Source organism: Oncorhynchus clarkii, chromosome 14 (assembly GCF_045791955.1).
Source record: "Oncorhynchus clarkii lewisi isolate Uvic-CL-2024 chromosome 14, UVic_Ocla_1.0, whole genome shotgun sequence".
In the NCBI taxonomy this organism is placed as follows: Eukaryota; Metazoa; Chordata; class Actinopteri; order Salmoniformes; family Salmonidae; genus Oncorhynchus; species Oncorhynchus clarkii.
Genome location: NC_092160.1, coordinates 39,095,375 through 39,118,908, shown reverse-complemented (window position 1 = coordinate 39,118,908; position 23,534 = coordinate 39,095,375). Strand labels below are relative to the sequence as shown.

At 40.6% G+C, this 23,534-nt stretch overlaps 1 protein-coding gene across 1 annotated transcript; it reads right to left on the bottom strand.

Moving 5' to 3' along the window:
* Positions 1-3,240: 3,240 nt before the first annotated feature.
* On the bottom strand, positions 3,241-21,852 carry LOC139366590 (serine/threonine-protein phosphatase PP1-gamma catalytic subunit B-like). Its single transcript, XM_071104267.1, has 7 exons — positions 21,473-21,852; positions 17,329-17,460; positions 16,601-16,831; positions 9,487-9,591; positions 8,832-9,055; positions 4,355-4,489; positions 3,241-4,090 (listed from the first exon to the last, which is right to left on the bottom strand). The coding sequence occupies exons 1-7, from the start codon at positions 21,525-21,527 to the stop codon at positions 3,995-3,997; spliced, it is 978 nt and encodes a 325-aa protein (XP_070960368.1). The 5' UTR covers positions 21,528-21,852; the 3' UTR covers positions 3,241-3,994.
* Positions 21,853-23,534: the final 1,682 nt, after the last annotated feature.

The window sequence follows — 23,534 nt, the reverse complement described above, 5'->3', positions numbered from 1 at the left end:
GTATTGACAGCGCTGCGTTAACTAGTAGTACACGGTCAAGGCTATAGATAAAGTAGCTATACCGTTGGTATTAGCAGGGTTACTTGTTACAGCATTAGATACAGTAAGAATAGAAGTGGCAGCTGAGTCTCTATGTAGTCAGAATGACTCACTGGATATAAATAGCCCAGGTGACACCATGCAATTGGGCATAGCACCCAGTGTCATTTTATTTCGGGAATGCAGTTCCATAAGGTTTAGTTCCATAAGTCATACTTTTACGCATTAGTGGGGACCTTTAGATGTCGGGGGCCATTTTAGGACTTTTCCCTGCATCATGCTGGGGCCTTTACTTGTCGTAAAGGGCATTCAGCAGTACATGGTTGTTCACACCATTCCTTTCACTTAGGGATATCCCACGCACAAGACTCATGGGAGCCGACAGGAAAACGAGCCCTGTTGGATGGGAGCAAAAGAGGCCTCCTTGTTTCTGACATAGTGTCATTCGTTTTGCTAGCTTGTCAGATTTGAATAGGCATTAGCATTTGACTTTTCCATTCATGGCGCAATAAGTGTGGCAGCAATTGAGGTAACTACATGACAAAAAGTATGTGGACAACAGCTTGTCGAACATATCATTCCAAAATCATGGGAAATAATATGGAGTTCGTCCCCCTTTTGCTGCTATAACAGCCTCCACTCTTCTAGGAAGGCTTTCCACTAGATGTTAGAACATTGCTGCCAGAACTTCAGCCACAAGAGCATTAGTGAGGTCAGGCGCTGATGTTGGGCGATTAGGCCTGGCTCGCAGTCTGCTTCCAAATCATCCCAAAGATGTTTGATGGGGTTGAGGTCAGGGCTCTGTGCAGGCCAGTCAAGTTTTTCCACACCGATCTCGACAAACCATTTCTGTATGGACCTCTGCTTTGTGCACGGGGGCATTGTCATGCTGAAACAGGAAAGGGCTTTCACCAAACTGTTCCCACAAAGTTTGAAGCACAGAATGGTCTAATTGGTAAAAGTGCAAGTCCATATTATGGCAAGAACAGCTCAAATAAGCAAAGAGAAACAACAGTCCACCATTACTTTAAGACATGAAGGTCAGTCAATACAGAACATTTCAAGAACTTTTAAAGTGTCTTCAAGTGCAGTCGCAAAAACCATCAAGCGCTATGATGAAACTGGCTCTCATGAGTACCGCCACAGGAAAGGAAGACCCAGAATCGCCTCTGCTGAAGAGAATAAGTTCATTAGAGTTACCAGCCTCAGAAATTGCAGCCCAAATAAATGCAGACACTTCTCAACATCAACTGTTTAGAGGAGACTGCGTGATGATGGTCGAATTGCTGCAAAGAAACCACTTATAAAGGACACCAATAAGAAAAAGACGAGCAATGTAAATTAGATCGGTGGAAATCTGTCCTTTGGTCTGATGAATCAAAATGTGCGATTTTTGGTTCCAAACGCTGTCTTTGTGAGACGCAGAGTAGGTGAACGGATGATCTCTGCATGTGTGGTTCCCACCATGAAGCATGTGGTGTGATGGTGCTTTACTGTGACACTGTCTGTGATTTACTTAGAATTGAAGGCACACTTAACCAGCATGGCTACCAGAGTATTCTGCAGCGATACGCCATCCCATCTGGTTTGCACTTAGTGGGACTATCATTTGTTTTTCAACAGGTTAATGACCCAAAACACCTCCAGGTTCTGTAAGGGCTAAATTTGACTAAGGAGAGTGATGGAGTGCTGCATCAGATGGAAAAGAATTCCAGGTGAAGCTGGTTGAGAGAATGCTAAGCGTGTGCAAAGCTGTCATCAAGGCAGTGGGGTGGTTACTTTGAAGAATCTAAAATCTATTTAACACTTTTTTGGTTGTCATTTCATCATGTTGATGTATTCACTATTGTTCTACAATGTAGGAAATAGTCAAAATAAAGAAAAACCCTTGAATGAGTAGGTGTGTCCAAACATTTGGCTGGTACTGTATGTGCATTCGTAACCTACTCTCTTGAACTTCTTTCTTCTTTCTTCATTCTTCAAATGACTATCTGTAATTGCAAATGGCGCATGCTAGGGAAGGACACTGCAGGAATTGATGTGGCCAAGAATAGAAAAGTACAGTACAGGGAAATTATAGTACAGGGAAACTATAGGGAAAGGTTTGAGTAGACATCCCGTTTTTCACAGAGCAATGATCATAGAGCATGGTCATATGATGCATTTTTAGGTCTAAACTTAACACTGCTACTTCCTTCACCCCTCACCTTATTGGGGTTGTGAAAGGAAGGCATATTGATGGACAGAGCGCCTTGAAGGACGAGTGTTGATGACAGCAAGACGAATGAAAACAGAGACTGGGAGATACAGGAGAGAAATGTGATATTTTTTTTTATATATAGAATGGAGTGCGAGAGTGATCCACATTTTTTTTGCACGAGTCCACCCGGCAACATGGGATCAATATTATTGAATTACTTAAATGACATTTGCACCTAGTCATTTCTTTGCGGCAGAAGCTTCATGCAGGGGTATAGCAAGCGAAAAGTCAAATTCTACAGCATCAAGTAATGCGTTCTGTTGTTCATTAATGAGTTAATAGTATTACTTGAGATTCTGCCGTAAGCCATTCATTGACAATAACCCTTACTGGGGTGGTTAACCAATGAGAAACGTTGACCATATGAAAGTCCAATGACCCCTCACGTGACTACATTCTACCTCAGCCCACTTCAGTGTGGCAACTCAGAGCGCCACCCTATGGACAGCAAATAGACAACACTTTGTTGGTTGATATGTGACTAAGCTATTGGAAGGTATTTCATGGCGAAATGTGAACACGCGGCGCCATGCTTCTCTCATTTGAGGCGCAGAGAATTACAGCCCCAAAGCTGACTGTCATAAAAAGGTCCCTGAACAAAACGTCGCCACAATAAAAAAAACATGTAGAGGTAGTGTGTGCAGGAGTTCTTAAAAAAAAAAATATATATATATATATATATATATATATATATAACTAAACTGGATTTCATAACAAAAGCACTAGTCCATGTCAGTTTCAAAATCAATTTAGGTTGGTATAGAATGAGGATTAAGAAATGGGATTTAAATTATGAAGCCCCCAGAAGGGTTTGCCGACCTGAAACATTAGAGCCAGAAAGCCACAGTACAAAAAAAGAGGGGGATAAGGGTATCATTCCTTTTAATATGACAACAAACTGCAGTGGTTAGCAAAGACAAGACAAGCAATGAATGAAGAACTTCATTCAGATTCTTGCTTTATTGGTCAACTTGATGAGACTACAAAACGAATTCACAAAAAATCTCTTTCAAGTAATCAAATCTGTACAAACCTAAATTGTGTGGTTTTTACAGCTCTGGCTCCTATGAATCTGTGAAAAGGGTCATTGTATGTGTGTGCGAGTGGAGGGCATGCTTGCTTTCCTTTGAGACAATTGACACATTTAACCTCTCCTGCTCGAGGATATTCAAATGTCTTTCTTGAAGCGGGAGTAGTCACACGGCACATACACATCTGTTTGATATTTTACAGTACAGGGGACAGGGAAAAAACAAACTAATCCCCCTTTGCACAAACACACCATCTGTTTGCACAAGTTTGCTGCTAAATTCATCTGGTCAGCTGTCTCCCGAACCCAGCTTTTATCAGTCACAATTACTGTACAGAACGACACTGTGGTTCCATCCTTTCAATGGGGCAAAGTGGTAAGAGAAGGGGATAGTACAAATCTCTCAAATTTTCGCACATAATGCACACACACGCACACACTTAATGTTTGCTTGCAGACGGAAACACACGCATTCCATGTCTCGTTCTCTCAAACACCCACTCATAGACAATTCATAGCATTACATGTTTTTCTTACGATAAAAAAAGGAAAAAGCCCTGGGTACTGGTTTGATTTCTGGCTGTTTGGTGAAAGAGAGGAAAGAGAGGTAGAGAGGGCAAACATGGTGGGAGTGCAGGTGGAGGCTGAGGGAGGGGCGAGTCATTTCACTTCTTGGCTTTCCTGGGGGGGGTGACAGGACGTCCGGAGCCCATGCCCCCTCCACCCCCATAGAACAGCTTCTTGTCTGCAGGCTTCAGGATCTGGGAAGGTTTGAGAACAAACAAATAAGAGACTTGCATTCAAAATCAAGAAAACCCTATAATACATGCTAACTATATAATACTATAAAAACATTAGTGCAGTTTTAAAATAGTACTATATTGATCCCAAAAAGGGGAAATCTGTTTACACCAGCTAATACAGACAAGTACCATTACAGACAAAAGAAAGGACACGCAGACAACGTCCTCAACACATTACCAAAACTTAAAGATTAGAAAGTTATTTTAGTGATATCCCTTTACCTGGAAGGAGCACATGAGGGTCTCGTCCACGCTCATCATGGCTCCGGCGTTGTCAAACTCGCCGCAGTAGTTGGGGGCTGAGAACAGTGTCACTAGCTGCCTCTTCGCAAAGAACTCGTAGCCATCCTCAACCACCTGAGGAACGAAGTAGGGCTGTGTTCAGTAGGCACGAACCGGTATGAAATGGAGTGAAATGAGGAGGTACAATCTGAAATTGACCAATAAATGCTAGTTTTTGTTTTCCATTGCAAAACCAATCCCGGTTTGGAATGGGTTAACAGGGATTGTTGTGATTTTAAGGAACCAAGGTAGCTTTATCCTTCCTCCTTTAGCTTTGTAACACTGTGGACAAGTGTGCAAGGCATTCTAGGCTTATTCACTTTCAAACCACATAGAGCTTGTACTAGAGGGAAGTAATTTATTCATATCACAAACAAAACCACTAAACTGGTTTAAGGCCGGACCGGGTAGTAAAGGCTGAGCCGGGTAGTAAACCTACTGTTGTGTTAAAGGTGTAAGATAAGATCCACACCTTTAACCAAACATACTAGAGGTCGACCGATTAATTGGCATGGCCGATTAATTAGGGCCAATTTCAAGTTTTCACAACAAACGGTAATCTGCATTTTTTCGGTGGTAGGCAGCAGCAGGCTCGTAAGCATTAATTCAAACTTTACTGCGTTTGTCAGCAGCTCTTAGCAATGCTTTATCATAGCGCTGTTATTGACTTCAAGCCTATCAACTTCTGAGATTAGGCTGGCAATACTGAAGTGCCTATTAGAACATAAATAGTCAAATGAAAAATAAAATACAAATGGTATAGAGAAAAATAGTCGACGCGTCATAATTCCTATAATAACTGCAACCTAATATTTCTTTACTGGGAATATTGAACCACCAGCTTTCACATGTTCTGAGCAAGGAACTTAAACATTAGCTTTTTTACAAGGCACATATTGCACTTTTACTTTCTTCTCCAACACTGTTTTTGCATTTAAACCAAATTGAGCATGTTTCATTAGTTGGATTTTCATCCACAAATGTACCCACCCACATTTCCAATATATGTGGCGTCACAAAACAGGCCAAGTATCACAATACCACGGGGTGTAATCGGGGAATTCAGAGTGGACTAGCGCCCTGTTTGCTCTGAATGCTTGTGCCCGTTTTCTAACCGTTATGCAGATGTGCTGCGCAAAAAAACTGTCACTGATATTCCCACTTCTACTCAATACAACACATATTGACTTCACACTGTTCACTTTATTAGTGCGTAGAATGTTTGATTTGCTCATATTTGCAAAGCCTACCTGTGATTTGGCTGGAAGAATGGGAGGAAGGAATATACTGTACATGCATAATGATCTTTATGCCTCATAAAGAGACACATCACTCTCTCCCACAAACATATACACACACTGCACCCAACTTTAAAAACGTTAGGCACCAAACAGAATCTAAAGGAGAAGCAAAAATAGATTTTGTATACACAGTTGAAGTCGGAAGTTTACATACATTTAGGTCATTAAAAGTCATTAAAAATTGTTTTTCAACCACTCCACAAATTTCTTGTTAACAAACTATAGTTTTGGCAAGTCGGTTAGGACATCTACTTTGTGCATGACAAGTAATTTTTCCAGACCTCCACAAGTCTGGTTCAATTTCCAAACGCCTGAAGGTACCACTTTCATCTGTACAAACAATAGTATAAACACCATAGGACCACGCAGCCATCATACCGCTCTGGAAGGATACTAGTTCTGTCTCCTAGAGAGGAACATACTTCGGTGCGAAAAGTGCAAATCAATCCCAGAACAACAGCAAAGATGCTGGAGGAAACAGGTACAAAAGTATCTATATCCACAGTAGAAACGAGTCCTATATCGGCATAACCTGAAAGGCTGCTCAGCAAGGAGAAAGCCACTGCTCCAAAACCACCATAAAAAAAGCCAGACTACGGTTTGCAACATTATGACCATCGTTATGTTTGGAGGAAAAGGGGGAAGCTGGCAAGCCAAAGAACACCATCCCAACCGTGAAGCACGGGGTGGCAGCATCATGCTGTGGGGGTGCTTTGCTGCAGGAGGGACTGAGGCTATTCACAAAATAGATGACATCATGAGGCAGGAAAATGGGGATATATTGAAGCAACATCTCAAGACATCAGTGAAAGCTTGGTCACAAATGGGTCTTCCAAATGGACAATGACCCCATGCATACTTCCAAAGTTGTGGCAAAATGGCTTAAGGACAACAAAGTCAAAGTATTGGAGTGGCCATCACAAAGCCCTGACCTCAATCCAATAGAAAATGTGTGGGCAGAACTGAAAAAGCGTGTGGGAGCAAGGAGGCCTAAAAACCTGACTCAGTTTCACCAGCTCTGTCGAGAGGAATGTGCCAAAATTCACCCAACTTATTGTGGGAAGCTTGTGGAAGGCTACCTGAAACGTTTCACCCAAGTTAAACAATTTAAAGGCAATGCTAACAAATACTAATTGAGTGCATGTAAACTTCTGACCCACTGGGAATGTGATGAAATAAATAAATAATTCTCTCAAATATTATTCTGACATTTCACATTCTTAAAATAAAGTGATGATCCTAACCTACCTAAGACAGGCAATTTTTACTAGGATTAAATGTCAGGAGTGGTGAAAAATTGAGTTTAAAATGTATTTGGCTAAGGTGTATGTAAACTTCTGACTTCAACTGTAGTTTAAGCTTACATTAGGCCTATATGAATCCTAGCTTTGAATCTCATGAGTAGCAGACCCTTTCCCTTTCTTCCTGTGCCAATCAAATGTTAGAAGGTTGTTAGCAGGCTAGGTAACATGACTGAACAACATTTGTTAACAAACCTATAATTAGCAACACAGGATTAGTTTCAAACGGCCAGTGACATGGTTTGTGAAATGATATCAAATGCGTGCGAAATCGCGCTGGAAGAAAAAAGGTAACTTTGGTAGTATGTATCATATTTTTTTTTACTGTTTGAGCTAGAAACTCCTTAAACTGAAATTATAAATAAAATTGACTTTATAAACATTTTATAACAGGCGCCAGCTGGTTCTTTAGATCAGAGGGAGCGACAAATTTGGTAGTATTTTTTAGAAACAGCACTACGGTATTCTAAAATGTTAGTATCATAAGCATCATGACGTTTTGGTACTGTAATATTACCGTGGTACTGGTATACCGTGCAACACTAATTATAAGTAAAGAGTTTATGATATGATCAGTGAATGCATAATGTAGTTATTTTGTTAGATATTTCTCCCTATTAGCTGAAATCATATTTTTTCTAAGCTATTTTAGCTGTCACACTAATTGTTCGGTCCTAATCTAGCATAGAATCATGGGAATTTGTTGCGCTGAGGTTGCTTCCCTTTCAAGGCATGTGTTGCTAGGCAACCCCCCTGGACTTGCCTGGGCAGGCATGCTCCCCCAGCTGCTAAAGCCAGGGTGAGAAACTAGCGCTATGAAACAAAATAAATATTTCACTCTGAACTACAAAACTTTGACTAGGATTCATGATGTGTTAGACTTAGCAATGAAAATAAAAATTAAAATGTGATGTTTTATTGGGAATTGCAGCTGTTGGTAAGTAATGCATACGGCAAGCTTCTAAAATGACTTACCGTAATTTCTGGACTATTAAGCGCCCCTGAATATAAGCCGCACCCACTGATTTTTAAAAAAATATGTATTTTGTACATAAATTAGCCGCACATGTCTATAAGTCGCAGGTGCCTACCGGTACATTGAAACAAATGAACTTTACACAGCCTTTAAACGAAACACGGCTTGTAACAAAAATAAAGGCTTTTAAACGAAACACGGCTTGTAACAAAAATAAAGGCTTTTAAACGAAACACGGCTTGTAACAAAAATAAAACTATCTTCCTCCTCCTGTGCACTGAAACCACTGAAGTCATCTCCTTCGGTGTCGGAATTGAATAGCCTCAGTTGAAACACCTCGGCCGTCTACTCTCCGTGTGTTGACCCAGTCTTCAAGCTCAATTTGAAATTTTGCCAGGACACCAGTGTTTTTACCGGACAAGTGCCATGGGATCTTTAGTGACCACAGAGAGTCAGGACACCTGTTAAATGTCCCTTCCGAAAGACGACACCCTACACAGGGCAATGTCCCCAATCACTGCCCTGGGGCATTGGGATATATTTTTTAGACCAGAGGAAAGGGTGCCTCCTACTGGCCCTCCATCACCACTTCAAGCAGCATCTGGTCTCCCATCCAGAGACCAACTAGGACCAACCCTGCTTAGCTTCAGAAACAAGCCAGCAGTGGGATGCAGGGTGGTATGCTGCTGGCATGCTGCTGGCATTCTAACATGTCATCAAATAAGAAGCTGTTCTTAATTGACTTACCTGTATAAATAAAGGTTAAATAAAAACAGTATACCTGCCCGGGATCTTTCTGCTCCCTAAACCCTACCTCTTCCCCCTCGGTAGTCACTGACCTGGTGGGCCCTGCAGATGAGGTCCATGTCGTGCTTGTGGAGGAACTTGGTGACCACGTCGGCGCCAAAGGTGAAGGAGACGCCACGGTCATTCTCTCCCCAGCCCAGCACATCCTTGTCCGGGTCTGCCCACAGCAGGTCGCATAGCAGGCCCTGGTCAGGCACGTCCGTGGGCCGCATCACCCGCCGCACCTGCTCCATAGACTGGAGATCAGGGGACAGGCCTGGGGGATGGGAGGATTTTAAAAAAATGTTATGAGGTATAGACTGTCGCACGAGAGATAGCTTGGGTGTAAAGCTTGTATAATATATATTTTTAATATTTATTTTCAATTACAACCACCTAAAAGATCATTAAAAAGAATACCCTTTACGATAATGGAACTAATCTCGGTGATGTCCATTTCTCAGTCTGCCTAAAGCTCATCTGTCATGGTCTGAATGACAAAAACTACAGCCTACAGCCCAGCCCTATCCAAAATATGTAATTTCTCTCTCTCAGCTGAGTTTTTCCTTTCACTCTTTCTACGCAGTTGATATTCTACAGTTGCAATGGGAGATCACATGGCACATTATGACAAGGACACAAGGGTATTTCAAAATCAACCGGAAATGTGTGCAGAGGAGCCATTTGATAAATACTACAACTTCATACCTCCATGACAACAAAATATCTTCTCGTCAACGATGGCCGCCACAGGCAGGCAGTTGAAGCAGTCGGTGAAGGTCTTCCACAGCTTGATATTGTACCGCCTCTTACCTACAAGGGGCAATATCTAAATTAATCTAGGGTGTATTCAGTAAAATGAACAGTTCAGAATGTTGGGAATTGCAACGTAATGAATAGAGATGACGATGCCCAATTCTTCATGACATAAAATAATTTCTGTTATACAAAATGCATTTCTATCGAAATGTTTTGTAATGTGTTCCACCCGTCAAAACTGAACCCTGATCTTCAAAGCTAATTAACCTAGTCTTTGCTTTAATGTTTTCTCACAAAAACTCAAGAGTTCAGCTCGTTTGCGCAACTTTTATTTAATAATGTTTTATTTTATCAGACAAGTTGAATTAAAGTCATTATGGCATTGGGTGCATAAGAGTTCAGAATTGTTAATACATTTATTCTATATACTGAAGATATGGGACGACTTGAGATCCGTGTGGCAAGATCCGATGCCTAACCATGAAAATTCAAGTTAAGTGTATGGAGAATAGGGTTGGGCAGCATCCAGATTTTCATATTGTCATACTGTTCTTCTCTCATCCCGGGATTTACGTTATTATCAGCTTAGTACACACAAAGAAAAGCCCACGAAGTGCAAAGACAGGCCATCCAGCTCACAAAGTTATACATACATTAGGTAGGTGCTACCTAATGTCATTTTTGGTGAGTTTGGAACTTTACAAGCGAATGTGAACGAGAGACATTGTGCAAATGAACACATTTTTGACGCATGCTTGTCTGGAGGAAGAACAGTACAGTACTGGCTCTGGAGCAGCATGTGTACACACTGTGTCTGTGTGGAGTCGCTAGGGCAATGGGCCTGACTGCTCTACTTGGAGAAGATGGGGGAGGAGGCCACAGGCTGAGAAAAAACAAGGAAAATCAAGAGAGCAGTGGCAGCTGCACAGATGTCAAAGCCCTTTGGATGAGTTTTCTCAAACACGGCCAAAAGCTAATACAATATGATACCTTGTCATCTTATTAATTCAGCCACTTAGATAACTAGCAAGTTAAACTTAGGTGTAGCGTTAACACAGAATTCTTTGTTTTCCACATAGGAAAAGATATCAAATAAGAAATATTTTGCGGCTTTTTGTAAACGCAGATCTAAAATGCTTCTTATTGTAATTTCTGCTCTGCATCAATTCTGTCCTTCAGTTGCCCTTCTCTACTCGAATGAGTATGCACGAACGAGCGTTCTATCAGTAAACAGCGCTCTGACTGATGTGTAGCTACTTTTTTTTGGTGTAGCCAGTCTACTTTTCTCCAGTAAAATGCAAGATTAACTTTAAGCAAAAAATTAGGAAAGGTAGCTGGCTACATTCTTTCTATAATAAACATTAGAATGTTTTCCTCCCACCTTTATTTAACCAGGTAGGCTAGTTGAGAACAAGTTCTCATTTGCAACTGCGACCTGGCCAAGAAAGCAAAGCAGTTCGACACATACAACAGAGTAACACATGGAATAAACAAACATACAATCAATAATACAGTAGAACAAAATCTATATACAGCATGTGCAAAAAAATACCTTGATTTTTCATTGTAAGCTCATTAACGTGTGTAAAAAACACTATAACAATATAAAACGCGACCCCTGTCCATATGCAGTCAGTCAGTCAACCTCTCTCAACCTCTGAATGCTCGGCTATGAAAAGCCTGACCGGTTGCACCCTCTATAACCACTGTTTATATTATTTAACCCTGCTGGTTATTTATGAATGTTTGAACAGCTTGAAAAATTATCTGGCCTTTATGGCCATGTACTTTCATAATTTCCAACCAGTTCGGATTTAAATATAACTTTTGTATGACTGACACCATTAGTGAGAGGTCTAATGCTTTATTATTTTATAATTCCTTCCCTCCGATTTCATATTCATTATATAAATAGGCCCATGTGCCCCTTCATCAGATGAACTGCAACATGTCGGCTAAAGAGATTTAATTAATGAATGCATGTGAAAGTTTTTAATATTGTGATCTGTTATCCAACGATCATCATCATCATTATTATTAACCCTGCATTATAATTATATAAAAGCCCCTTAGATAGATATTGTGTTTTTATTTACAGTAGGGATGGACAGCTGGAGGCATTTTGTTTTTCCACAAGTGTGGTTTTAGAGTAATTAAGCATCGAATGAATACATTGCAAGTTCGCCCATTTTGGCCTTTAGGCTACACTTTACAAGAGGACAAATCATTGAATTTGATAAAATACCGTTTAAAAATGTATATGTTTATTAAGTAGTCTTGCTTGTCTCAGAGCAGCGCGAAACGCAGCTGAAATAGTTGACCACATGCTAAGCTATTGCTTCAAATCCTATTATAACAATTGGATGACTTTGGGTGTTCCAGTAAGCAACAATTTGTTGCCTTCACTAGCCTACTTTATTCCAATATTTCTGTCATTCAGTGATATTTATTCCAATAGTAATTTGTTATGGATCCATCCAGACAATGGATTTGGTGGACTCGGTAAGAGTCAATTGTCTTATCCCATCACACGGCCTCGGGAGAGGCGAAGGTTGCGAGCCGTGCGTCCATGAAACACAACCCCGCCAAGCAGCACTGCTTCTTGACACAATGCACGCTTAACCCAGAAGCCAGCCACACCAATGTGTCAGAAGAAACATGTCCACCTGCTGACCGTATCAGAGTGCACGCGTCTGGCGTGCCACAGGAGTCGCTACAGCGCGATGAGACATGGACATCCCAGCCGGCCAAACCCTCCCCTAACCCGGACAACACTGGGCCAATTGTGCGTCGTCTCATGGGTCTCCCGGTCACAGCCAGCACGGGTATCGAACCAGCATCTGTAGCTACACAGATTGCACTGCGATGCAGTGTCTTAGACTGCTGCGCCACACAGGAGGCCCCATCCACAAAATGTTGTGTTGATCAAAGTATCAAAATACTAAAATACTACTAAAACAGGACTATTAAACAATTTAATTTAAAATGTTTATTTTATGATCACAGAAAATTTATTATGAAATGCTAATTATATAAAGCAGCCCATGTAATCATATGCCAGAGAGTAGCCACAATCGGCCCAAGCACCAACTAACACATTTGGGCCAGATAACTCACACCGGAATCGGCCTGAGCTCAATCTGAGTGCCCTGACTCTCAGCCAGAATTGGCCCAGATCCAGTGTGCTAGCTGGGGTTGGACTCACTGATGGTTGAAGATGATAAGCGATTGGCAAAAGCATCACTCTAATCACAGTCAGAAGACAGTTGAAGAAACTTGAGTGGACATATGGAAAGGCTCTTTTGTAAGACATTTTTATGTTTTATATTTTTATTTATTTAACATTAACCATGTGTTTGTACTCTTGTTTTGTACTGTTCTGTAGTTGACCCAATGATTCATTTGACAAAGAACTTTGCGTAGTGCCAGCCAAGGCATGGATCAAAGCTGGCGAGACATTCAATGACATCATTAATAGATATGCTGGACCCTATGTCAGAGAGGTTTTTTTGGGACCACATTGCGTCTATTGTCCTGCTAATAGCCCTTGTGAAGAAAACACGTTTTCAAAAGGCCTCCAGGGCCGACAGAAGTTGCTTACTTTTTCCCTCTTCCACCTGCCTCTTCCATTCATTCTCATAGTAATTTGTTTTAGTTTGCATTGCAAATGAGGGCATAAACTGGTTCAACATGCCAGCAGAGTAAGTAGATATTTATGTAGTAAAATTAAGGTTAAATAAAAATACATAAAAGACCAACACTTTTAACTGCACATTACTCAACACTAGCTAGACTCATGTCATCTACGGTAGGCCTACAGTATACAGTGGGGAAAAAAGTATTTAGTCAGCCACCAATTGTGCAAGTTCTCCCACTTAAAAAGATGAGAGAGGCCAGTAATTTTCATCATAGGTACACTTCAACTATGACAGACAAAATGAGAAAATAAAATCCAGAAAATCATATTGTAGGATTTTTTATGAATTTATTTGCAAATTATGGTGGAAAATAAGTATTTGGTCACCTACAAACAAGCAAGATTTCTGGCTCTCACAGACCTGTAACTTCTTCTTTAAGAGGCTCTTCTGTCCTCCACTCGTTACCTGTATTAATGGCACCTGTTTGAACTTGTTATCAGTATAAAAGACACCTGTCCACAACCTCAAACAGTCACACTCCAAACTCCACTATGGTCAAGACCAGAAACAAAATTGTAGACCTGCACCAGGCTGGGAAGACTGAATCTGCAATAGGTAAGCAGCTTGGTTTGAAGAAATCAACTGTGGGAGCAATTATTAGGAAATGGAAGACATATAAGTCCACTGATAATCTCCCTCGATCTGGGGCTCCACGCAAGATCTCACCCGTGGGGTCAAAATTATCACAAGAACGGTGAGCAAAAATCCCAGAACCACACGGGGGGACCTAGTGAATGACCTGCAGAGAGCTGGGACCATCAGTAACACACTACGCCGCCAGGGACTCAAATCCTGCAGTGCCAGACGTGTCCCCCTGCTTAAGCCAGTACATGTCCAGGGCCGTCTGAAGTTTGCTAGAGAGCATTTGGATGATCCAGAAGAAGATTGGGAGAATGTCATATGGTCAGATGAAATCAAAATATAACTTTTTGGTAAAAACTCAACTCGTCGTGTTTGGAGGACAAAGAATGCTGAGTTGCATCCAAAGAACACCATACCTACTGTGAAGCCCCCACATGGGGGTGGAAACATCATGCTTTGGGGCTGTTTTTCTGCAAAGGGACCAGGACGACTGATCTGTGTAAAGGAAAGAATGGATGGGGCCATGTATCGTGAGATCTTGAGTGAAATCCTCCTTCCATCAGCAAGGGCATTGAAGATGAAACGTGGCTGGGTCTTTCACCACCCGGGCATCAAAGGAGTGGCTTCGTAAGAAGCATTTCAAGGTTCGCCAGTCTCCAGATCTCAACCCCATAGAAAATCTTTGGAGTGAGTTGAAAGTCCGTGTTCCCCAGCAACAGCCCCACACCAACAGTGTGTGAAAACCTTGAAGACTTACAGAAAATGTTTGACCTCTGTCATTGCCAACAAAGGGTATATAACAAAGTATTGATATAAACTTTTGTTATTGACCAAATACTTATTTTCCACCATAATTTGCAAATAAATTCATTAAAAATCCTACAATGTGATTTTCTGGATTTTTCCCCCTCATTTTGTCTGTCATAGGTGAAATGTACCTATGATGAAAATTACAGGCCTCTCATCTTTTTAAGTGGGAGAACTTGCACAATTGGTGGCTGACTAAATACTTTTTTGCCCCACTGTATCTAAACATTTTTTTTTTCATCTCACATTGTAGATCTCCTGATTTAAACCCGATCGAATGTCTTGCAACTAAAATGTAGTTGAAATAAACATCTGCATGTTTGCCTGGCATGGATTGTGCCTCCATCTTGACACTCTGCCAATGATGCGACTCTCCGCCAAAAGTTGCATTTAGAGGATTCTAAATTAATATACAAAGGGGAATTTTTCGTTAGATATTCTCACAGACCAGATTTGCCATAAGGGGCTTTTATATAATTATAATGCAGGGTTAATAAAATTAATAGCTTTGTAAATAAGGATGCATTATGAAAGGAAAACGACATGCACAAGAGACGGTGCTATACATTTAAATTTATTACAATTTTCTTTAACCAATTTTGGTCTTTAACCTCTCTAGGGTAGGGGGCAGCATTTGGAATTTTGGATGAAAAGCATGCCCAAATTAAACGGCCTGCTACTCGGGCCCAGAAGATATGATATACATAGATTTAATTTGGATAGAAAACACTCTAAAGTTTCCAAAACTGTTAAAATAGTGTCTGAGTATAACAGAACTGATTTAGCAGGCGAAAACCTGAGAAAAATCCATTCAGGAAGTAGTTTTTTTTGTGGTTTTGTAGTTTTCTATTCAATGCCATTACAGTATCCATTGACTTAGGACTCCATTTGCAGTTCCTATGCCTTCCACTAGATGTCAACAGTCTTTAGAAATCGTTTCAGGCTTGTATTCTTATAAATGAGGGAGTAAGACCAGTCTGAACGAGTGGATCCTAACGCGTCGCAGAGCTTTTTCAGGCGCATGTGCATTTCTTGTTTACCTTTTATATTGACAACGTTATTGTCCGGTCAAAATATTATAGATCATTTAGGGTAAAAAACAACCTGAGGATGGAATATAAACATTGTTTGACATGTTTCTATGAACTTTACGGAATTTCTTGAACATGGGGTGAGACATTCTTACTAATTTGTAAATAAACCCAGTTTGTTATTTAGAATGATTTATTTCTGTTTTTAAGAGGGAGAGAAACCAAAAGAACACCGTGCCCATTTTCTGTAAAATCACCAGTCCACATGTCAAGTGAAATTCCCCCAAGTTCTCTCTTAACTCCAGGACCACCTGATACAGGACTCTAGCAGCAGAGGAGAGACTCAGACTGAAAACGCCTCCATTAATTACCACAGTTTAGGCTACCGATAGTTCAGCGTTCTAACTCCCCTTGTGATAGTGTGGTGCAATGACAGAATGCCACCATCTACCACAAACGGTCAAAGCATAAACTTGCAACTTTTAAAGAAAGAACCACTGTATTTACAAACACGTGAATGGCTCAACTGTTCATAATGTAAGTTAATGTTACTGGTGAAATGACGAAAGCGATCTGCTTTATCCCCTAACGCATTGCAAAGTTGACTGCAGGTATTTCCTTAAAAAGTAGCTACAAATATAAACATTTATGGAAAAACTTCAAATAAATAGCTTCAACGGTAAAAATAATAATAATAAAAACACGCCGTGGCTATTTCCAAATACGATATACCACCCAATCCTGATGGAGAAGTCAGAATACCGCTCATGCTGTAGTGCTTACAATTATCCTTATGTACTCACATTATTTTTTATATGCATTTACTGTGTGTGTGCCCATGACTGTTATGCTCATTTATGAAGCCTCATGTGGATGCAGGTGCTCTATCGTGTTTTTTATCATGTCTGTCTGTGTTATGCATCTGTCCAAGCCCCAACAACTCACACTCATCGTAGAAGCCGTATATTCTGTTGATGGAGGCACACTCGTGGTTGCCCCTCAGCAGAAAGAAGTTCTCTGGGTATTTGACCTTGTAGGCCAGCAGCAGGCAGATTGTCTCCAATGACTGCTTTCCTCGGTCCACATAGTCCCCCAAGAACAGGTAGTTGCTCTCCGGAGGGAAGCCTCCGTACTCAAATAGTCTCAGCAGGTCGTAGTACTGACCGTGGACGTCACCTGTGAGTGGGCAGAGTTGACCATGGTGTGTAAGGTCACAAGATAACAACCTGAACAAACATTTTCCTGTTACTACTGTATTGATGTTTGTGTTCAAAACAGAGAGGGGACTAAAATAGGCTGTTGGGCACCGTCACCCACAACAAAATACTTCAGTTAAATTAGCTAGTAGGCCTAGTATTATTGTTTTCAGTGTTCATTGTAATGATTCCTTTCTGTAGAGTGTTGGTAAACAGACAGAGAATAGTTTTCCTAATTGCCATAGTCTACATATGGTGCCGGCAGAACTTCACTTTTCTACACATTCTTCCCTTATTGCTAAGGAGCATGTCTTCTGTTCCTGAGCCATCTCCTGTCTTTACACGTTGTATAGCTGATGTTAATGGTGATGATGATTAATCAATTTCCCTTCTTGGAACTAACAAAGTTCTACTACTTTGATGAACAACATTTGAGGCACCCGTTTCCCAACCCCAGAAATGACAACTTGGCCTCACCACAAATCTTGAGTGGCGCCTCGAGTTCGAGCAGTATTGGCTGGCTGAGGAAGATCTCCCGGGACTTGAGGCAGAGGCCACGAATCTCGTTCTCCGTCAGCTGCACATTTTTGCCAGGTCGGGAGCCCTTCACTGGACAGGAGACAAGGACAAAGTGAATACTTGTTCATACACAACACTGTGCCTCATGTGGAGCAAGATAACTGTGTAGCTGTTTTCAACTGACTTTTGAGCAGCCGCGAATATCTAAGCAACTCGACAAAATCTTGAGGGAATCCTATGAGTCGAAAAGGATATTCATATGATAGGTAAGATATACAAAAACTTGCAGAGAGCCTATCCAACTGACAACTTCTTAGGGAAAAAAAAGAAACTAGTGAACCCAATACTTAATAATAACTGATATTGGCACAAGATGGGGGAATTTTGGAACATAACTAATAAAAATACAGTTAACAAAAATGTAGGCTTAATCCAGTTCAAATGTATAGAATTTATTATACAAGACACAAAATTCACAAATTATATAGCACAACGACAGAGTCATGTCTTTTGTGTAAAACTAACAATGACTCAATAATCCATGCCTTCTGGGAATGCTATGAAGTCCAAAAGGTATGGGTGGAGTTAGAAAGTTTGCTGTCAGAAGTATTACAATGTAAATGTACTTTTAATCTGTCTGTCTGCATATTTCAAGACATGTCATGAGGGTGCAGTAAGGTACCTGATGTGTTGGACGATACTCTTCTCGTCAGTTATATTGAAATAAATTATACTTAAACTGGAAATCAACCAATCCTCCATTGTTAAGACAATGGAAAAATCATAGGGTTAGTGGTTAGAGCGTTGGACTAGTAACCGGAAGGTTGCAAGTTCAAACCCCCGAGCAGACAAGGTACAAATCTGTCGTTCTGCCCCTGAACAGGCAGTTAACCCACTGTTACTAGGCCGTCATTGAAAATAAGAATTTGTTCTTAACTGACTGGCCTAGTTAAATAAAGGTAAAATAAAAAAATATGATTCATTATCTAATTATTGAAAGAGCGTGGGTGACGGAGAAGACCAAAATGGTGCAATTTGTGGTGGAGAGTAGTGCAGGTACTGGGGATAGGGGTGAGGTCTGTAGGTTGTCCGTTTTGTATTGTTTGTCAAAAAAAATGTAATAATATTGAACAAAAAATGTACTTCATTTGCTATCCGGCTTTCGAAACATATCTTTCATCAGTGAGAAGGAATCCTTCAAATAAAAGACACTTACTGTAGCGGTTTTTCCCAGATCCATACAGCTATAGGTGCCTCCATCCGACTGGACTAAACATCCCAAGTTAAGCTTACACAAAGGTATTCGGAGCAAGCTAGATAGCTATTTAGCACAGGTGGTCGTGTCTGTCTTCAGTCTGTTTTCCATAAACAAGCGCTTAACATGAAGATATGGCTGTGTGGGAACAATAACCCTAACCTAGAAAAAGGCGTATATCAATTTAACCTTTTGTTTTCTGAAAATTATTGCTGATATGAAATAGAGGTTGACCGATTAATCGGAATGGCCGGTTAATTAGGCCCGATTTCAAATTTTCATAACAATCGGAAATCGGTATTTTTGGACACCGATTTGGCCAATTTTTTTTTTTTTAAATGTTTTATTTTACACCTTTATTTAACTAGGCAAGTCAGTTAAGAACACGTTCTTATTTTCAATGATAGCCTAGGAAGGGTGGGTTATCATTGAAAATAAGAACGTGTTCTTAACTGACTTGTTCAGTGGCAGAATGACAGATTTTTACCTTGTCAGCTCGGGGATTCAATCTTGCAACCTTACAGTTAACTAGTCCAACCCTCTAAACACCTGCCACTCATTGCACTCCACGAGGAGCCTACCTGTTACGTGAATGCAGTAAGAAGCAACGGTAAGTTGCTAGCTAGCATTAAACTTATCTTGTAAAAAACAATCAATCATATTCACTAGTTAAACTAGTAATATCATCAACCATGTGTAGTTATCTAGCATGTCCTGCATTGCATATAATCGATGCGGTGCGCATTCACGGAAAAAGGACTGTCGTTGCTCCAACGTGTACCTAACCATAAACATCAATGCCTTTCTTAAAATCAATACACAGAAGTATATATTTTTAAACCTGCATATTTAGCTAAAATAAATCCAAGTTAGCAGGCAATATTAACCAGGTAAAATTGTCTCACTTCTCTTGCGTTCATTGCACGCAGAGTCAGGGTATATGCGATAATAATAAACGTTTTGTTTTCGAAATGATAGTTTCCGGATTAGACCATATTAATGGCCAAAGGCTCGTATTTCTGTGTGTTAATTATGTTATAATTAAGACTATGATTTGATATTTGATAGAGAAGTCTGAGCGATGGTAGACAGCAGCAGGCTCGTACGCATTCATTCAAACAGCACTTTCGTGCGTTTTGCCAGCAGCTCTTCGTTGTGCTTCAAGCGTTGCGCTGTTTATGACTTCAAGCCTATCAACTCCCGAGATTAGGCTGGTGTAACCGATGTGAAATGGCTAGATAGTTAGCGGGGTGCACGCTAATAGCGTTTCAAACGTCACTCGCTTCGAGACTTGAGGTAGTTGTTCCACTTGCTCTGCATGGGTAACGCTGCTTCGAGGGTGGCTGTTGTTGATGTGTTCCTGGTTCGAGCCCAGGTAGGAGCGAGGAGAGGGACGGAAGCTATACTGTTACACTGGCAATACTAAAGTGCCTATAAGAACATCCAATAGTCAAAGGTTAATGAAATACAAATGGTATAGAGAGAAATAGTCCTATAAATACTATATTAACTACAACCTAAAACCTCTTACCTTGGAATATTGAAGTCTCATGTTAAAAGGAACCACCAGCTTTCATATGTTCTCATGTTCTGAGCAAGGAACTTAAATGTTAGCTTTTTTTGGCACATATTGCACTTTTCACTTTCTTCTCAAAAACTTTGTTTTTGCATTATTTAAACCAAATTTAACATGTTTCATTATTTATTTGAGGCTAAATAGATTTTTATTGATGTATTATATTAAGTTAAAATAAGTGTTCATTCAGTATTGTTGTAATTGTCATTATTACAAATAAATAAGCCGATTAATCGGTATCAGCTTTTTTTTTTAAAAATCATAATCGGTCGACCTCTAATATGAAATATAAAGGCCCTTATGCTTCCAAAACCATACCGCAAGAGATGCGTCTTAATGTTCAGAATGAGCGTTGGGACTCATAACAAAACCCCCTGTAAAGAAGACACCTTCGTCCAATGAATTATACGTAATGTAACGTAACTGAGAGTCATGTTCAAGGGTTAGCCAACTACCTATCCAGCTAGCCAGATAAAGGTGTCTGCATACTAGGTTCGGTTTGCTCTTAGCACAACCCGACTATGTGAAGCTAACATAATGTATATAAACCCTGGAGTGCATATGCTATCTATAGGCCAATGAGAGAGGCCAAGAAGCCTCCGGTCGGCCATATTGGCACTACCGAGAAGAAGCAGAATAAATACACAATGTATTTATTCAATGCTTTGTCAAAGGACAAAAGTACATGTGTTAACGTGTTTGAACATTTCAAGAACATTTGAACTTAAAAAATAAAAATTATACTTTGAGGAAAATGTTGACATTTTTTAAAAATGTTTCTCACATAATAACATTTGTAAGTATGCATTAAGGTGTCTGGAATATAATAAATATGGTAAAAACAAAGGTAGACATTAATAAAAGCATTACTATATCTTCCCAAATATTTTTTACAATGGTGGGGTGTGGTAACTTCAAATTGTAATTTGTAATTGTAACGAAACAGGCAGGGAGCAGGCCTCGAACCCTCGACCTTCTTGCCCAAAGTCCAGCGCGCTATCGACTGTGCCCCAAAAGCATGCTCAAGCGGAAGTCGATATCCGCGCTTATAAACCAAGGGTCGTTACAATATAAATAATTTGCTCGATCAGACGAAAAAGAAAAAAATCGCTTACACCAAAAATAACAAAAACGTCACAAAATGTCGTCATAATATATGCGCGACCTGTTTCGACTGGGAAGCATACGGTGAGCTTTAGTCGTTGATGCTAGCTAGCCTGTGAAGTTGCTAGTTCACCACAAAAAAAAGTGGGGAAAAGAGCTGTTCTTACCTTCCAGAAGTCGCTGTATGATGGAGTCGATGTTTAATTTATCGGCTTCTGCCATAATATTCCTGTGATAATTTTTCCGTTTAAAATAATATTTTAAAAAATGTAGCAGGCTTGTTAACTAGGTGTGCTAGTTTAATCAGCTAATGTTAGCCCGCTAACCTTGCGCCAGATAATGCCTCAATAATTGAAGTTGGGGGGGAAACTTTAATGGATTTCCCCGAAGAATATTTGAACAAAACGCTTTAATTATCGACTTTTCATACCGGTTTAGATTTCACCGAGTTATATTTCAATTTGTTTCACCTTCAACTGGATAGCACCCAGCCCTCAACAAAAGGACCGCTGAGAAGCGAGCAAGAATAACGAAGTACTTCCGGGTTACTAATTTGTTTGGGACGCTTCAGAATAGAGGTCCTATCCTGAACACGTTGTAAATGAATAATTAGAGCGACATTTGTGGAAAATGTGCACAAATTTCGTTCTGTTATATACAAGTTATGATACAAAGAATTAGATCAACAATGTTGTGTCTACACAATTTACTGCACATTGTTGCAGCAATGAGCACTTCTAGTTTCCAAATCCAGAGTTAACACCCCCAGATGCTGCTAATTTTGAAGCAATCAGGACAATCAGTTTAAATCCATTCCGTTTTTCAAATTGTACGAACATATTGAACCATACACAATTTCCTGTACATTGTGTCGCAGTTAAACAAGCTTGGCACACCTGTATTAGGGGAGTTTATCCCATTCTCTGCAAATCCTCTAAAGCTCTGTCAGGTTGGATGTTGAGTGTTGCTGCACAGCTATTTTCAGGTCTCTCCAGAGATGTTAGATCGGGTTCAAGTCCAGGCTCTGGCTGGGCCACTCAAGGACATTCAGAGACTTGTCCCGAAGCCCCTCCTGCATTGTCTTGGCTGTGTGCTTAGGGTCCTTGTCCTGTTGGAAGGTGAACCTTCGCCACAGTCTGAGGTCCTGAGCGCTCTGGAGCAGGTTTTCATCAAGGATCTCTGTACTTTGCTCTGTTCATCTTTGCCTCGATCCTCACTAGTCTCCCAGTCCTTGCCCCTGAAAAACTTCCCCACAGCATGATGCTGCCACCACCATGCTTCACCGTAGGGATGGTGCCAGGTTTCCTCCAGACGTGACACTTGGCATTCAGGCCAAAGAGTTCAATCTTAGTTTCATCAGACCATAGAATCTTGTTTCTCATGGTCTGAGAGTCTTGAGGTACCTTTTGGCAAATCCAAGCGGGCTGTCATGTGCCTATTACTGAGGAATGGCTTCTGTCTGGCCACTCTACCATAAAGGCCTGATTGGTGGAATGCTGCAGAGATGGATGTCCTTCTGGAAGGTTCTCCCATCTCCACAGAGGAACTCTAGAGCTCTGTCAGAGTGACCATCAGGTTCTTTGTCACCTCCCTGAACAAGGCCCTTTTCCCCCGATTGCTCAAATTGGCCGGACGGCCAGCTCTAGGAAGAGTCTTGGTAGTTCCAAACATCTTCCGTTTAAGAATGATGGAGGCCACTGTGTTGTTGGGGACCTTCAATGCTGCAGAAATGTTTTGGTACCCTTCCCCAGATCTGTGCCTTGACACAATTCTGTCTTGGAGCTCAACAAACAAATCCTTCGACCTCATGGCTTGGTTTTTGCTCTGACGTGCACTGTCAACTGCGGGACCTTAAATAGACAGGTGTGTGCCTTTCCAAATCATGTCCAATCAAATGAATTTACCACGGGTGAACTCCAATCAAGTTGTAGAAACATCTCAATGATGATCAATGGAAACAGGATGCACGTAAGCTCAATTTCAAGTCTCATAGCAAAGGGTCTGAAAACATATATAAATAAGGTATTTCTGTTTTTAATATTTTATACATTAGGAAATAAAGCTAAAAACCTGTTTTCGCTTTGTCATTGTGAGGTATTGTGTGTAGATTGATGATAATATATGTTTTTAAATATATTTTAGAATAAGGCTGCAACGTAACAAAATGTGGAAAAAGGGAAGGGGTCTTAATACTTTCCGAATGCCCTGTATATTTTCGAAGAAGTCATT

Excerpts from the sequence above, each read along its gene's own strand:
- LOC139366590 (XM_071104267.1), bottom strand. The coding sequence starts at position 21,527 with ATGGCAGAAGCCGATAAATTAAACATCGACTCCATCATACAGCGACTT. Across the intron at positions 16,832-17,328 it reads GGCGCCACTCAAGATTTGTG|GTGACGTCCACGGTCAGTAC; the intron begins GTGAGGCCAAGT and ends GCCCACTCACAG. Across the intron at positions 9,592-16,600 it reads ATACGGCTTCTACGATGAGT|GTAAGAGGCGGTACAATATC; the intron begins GTGAGTTGTTGG and ends TGCCCCTTGTAG.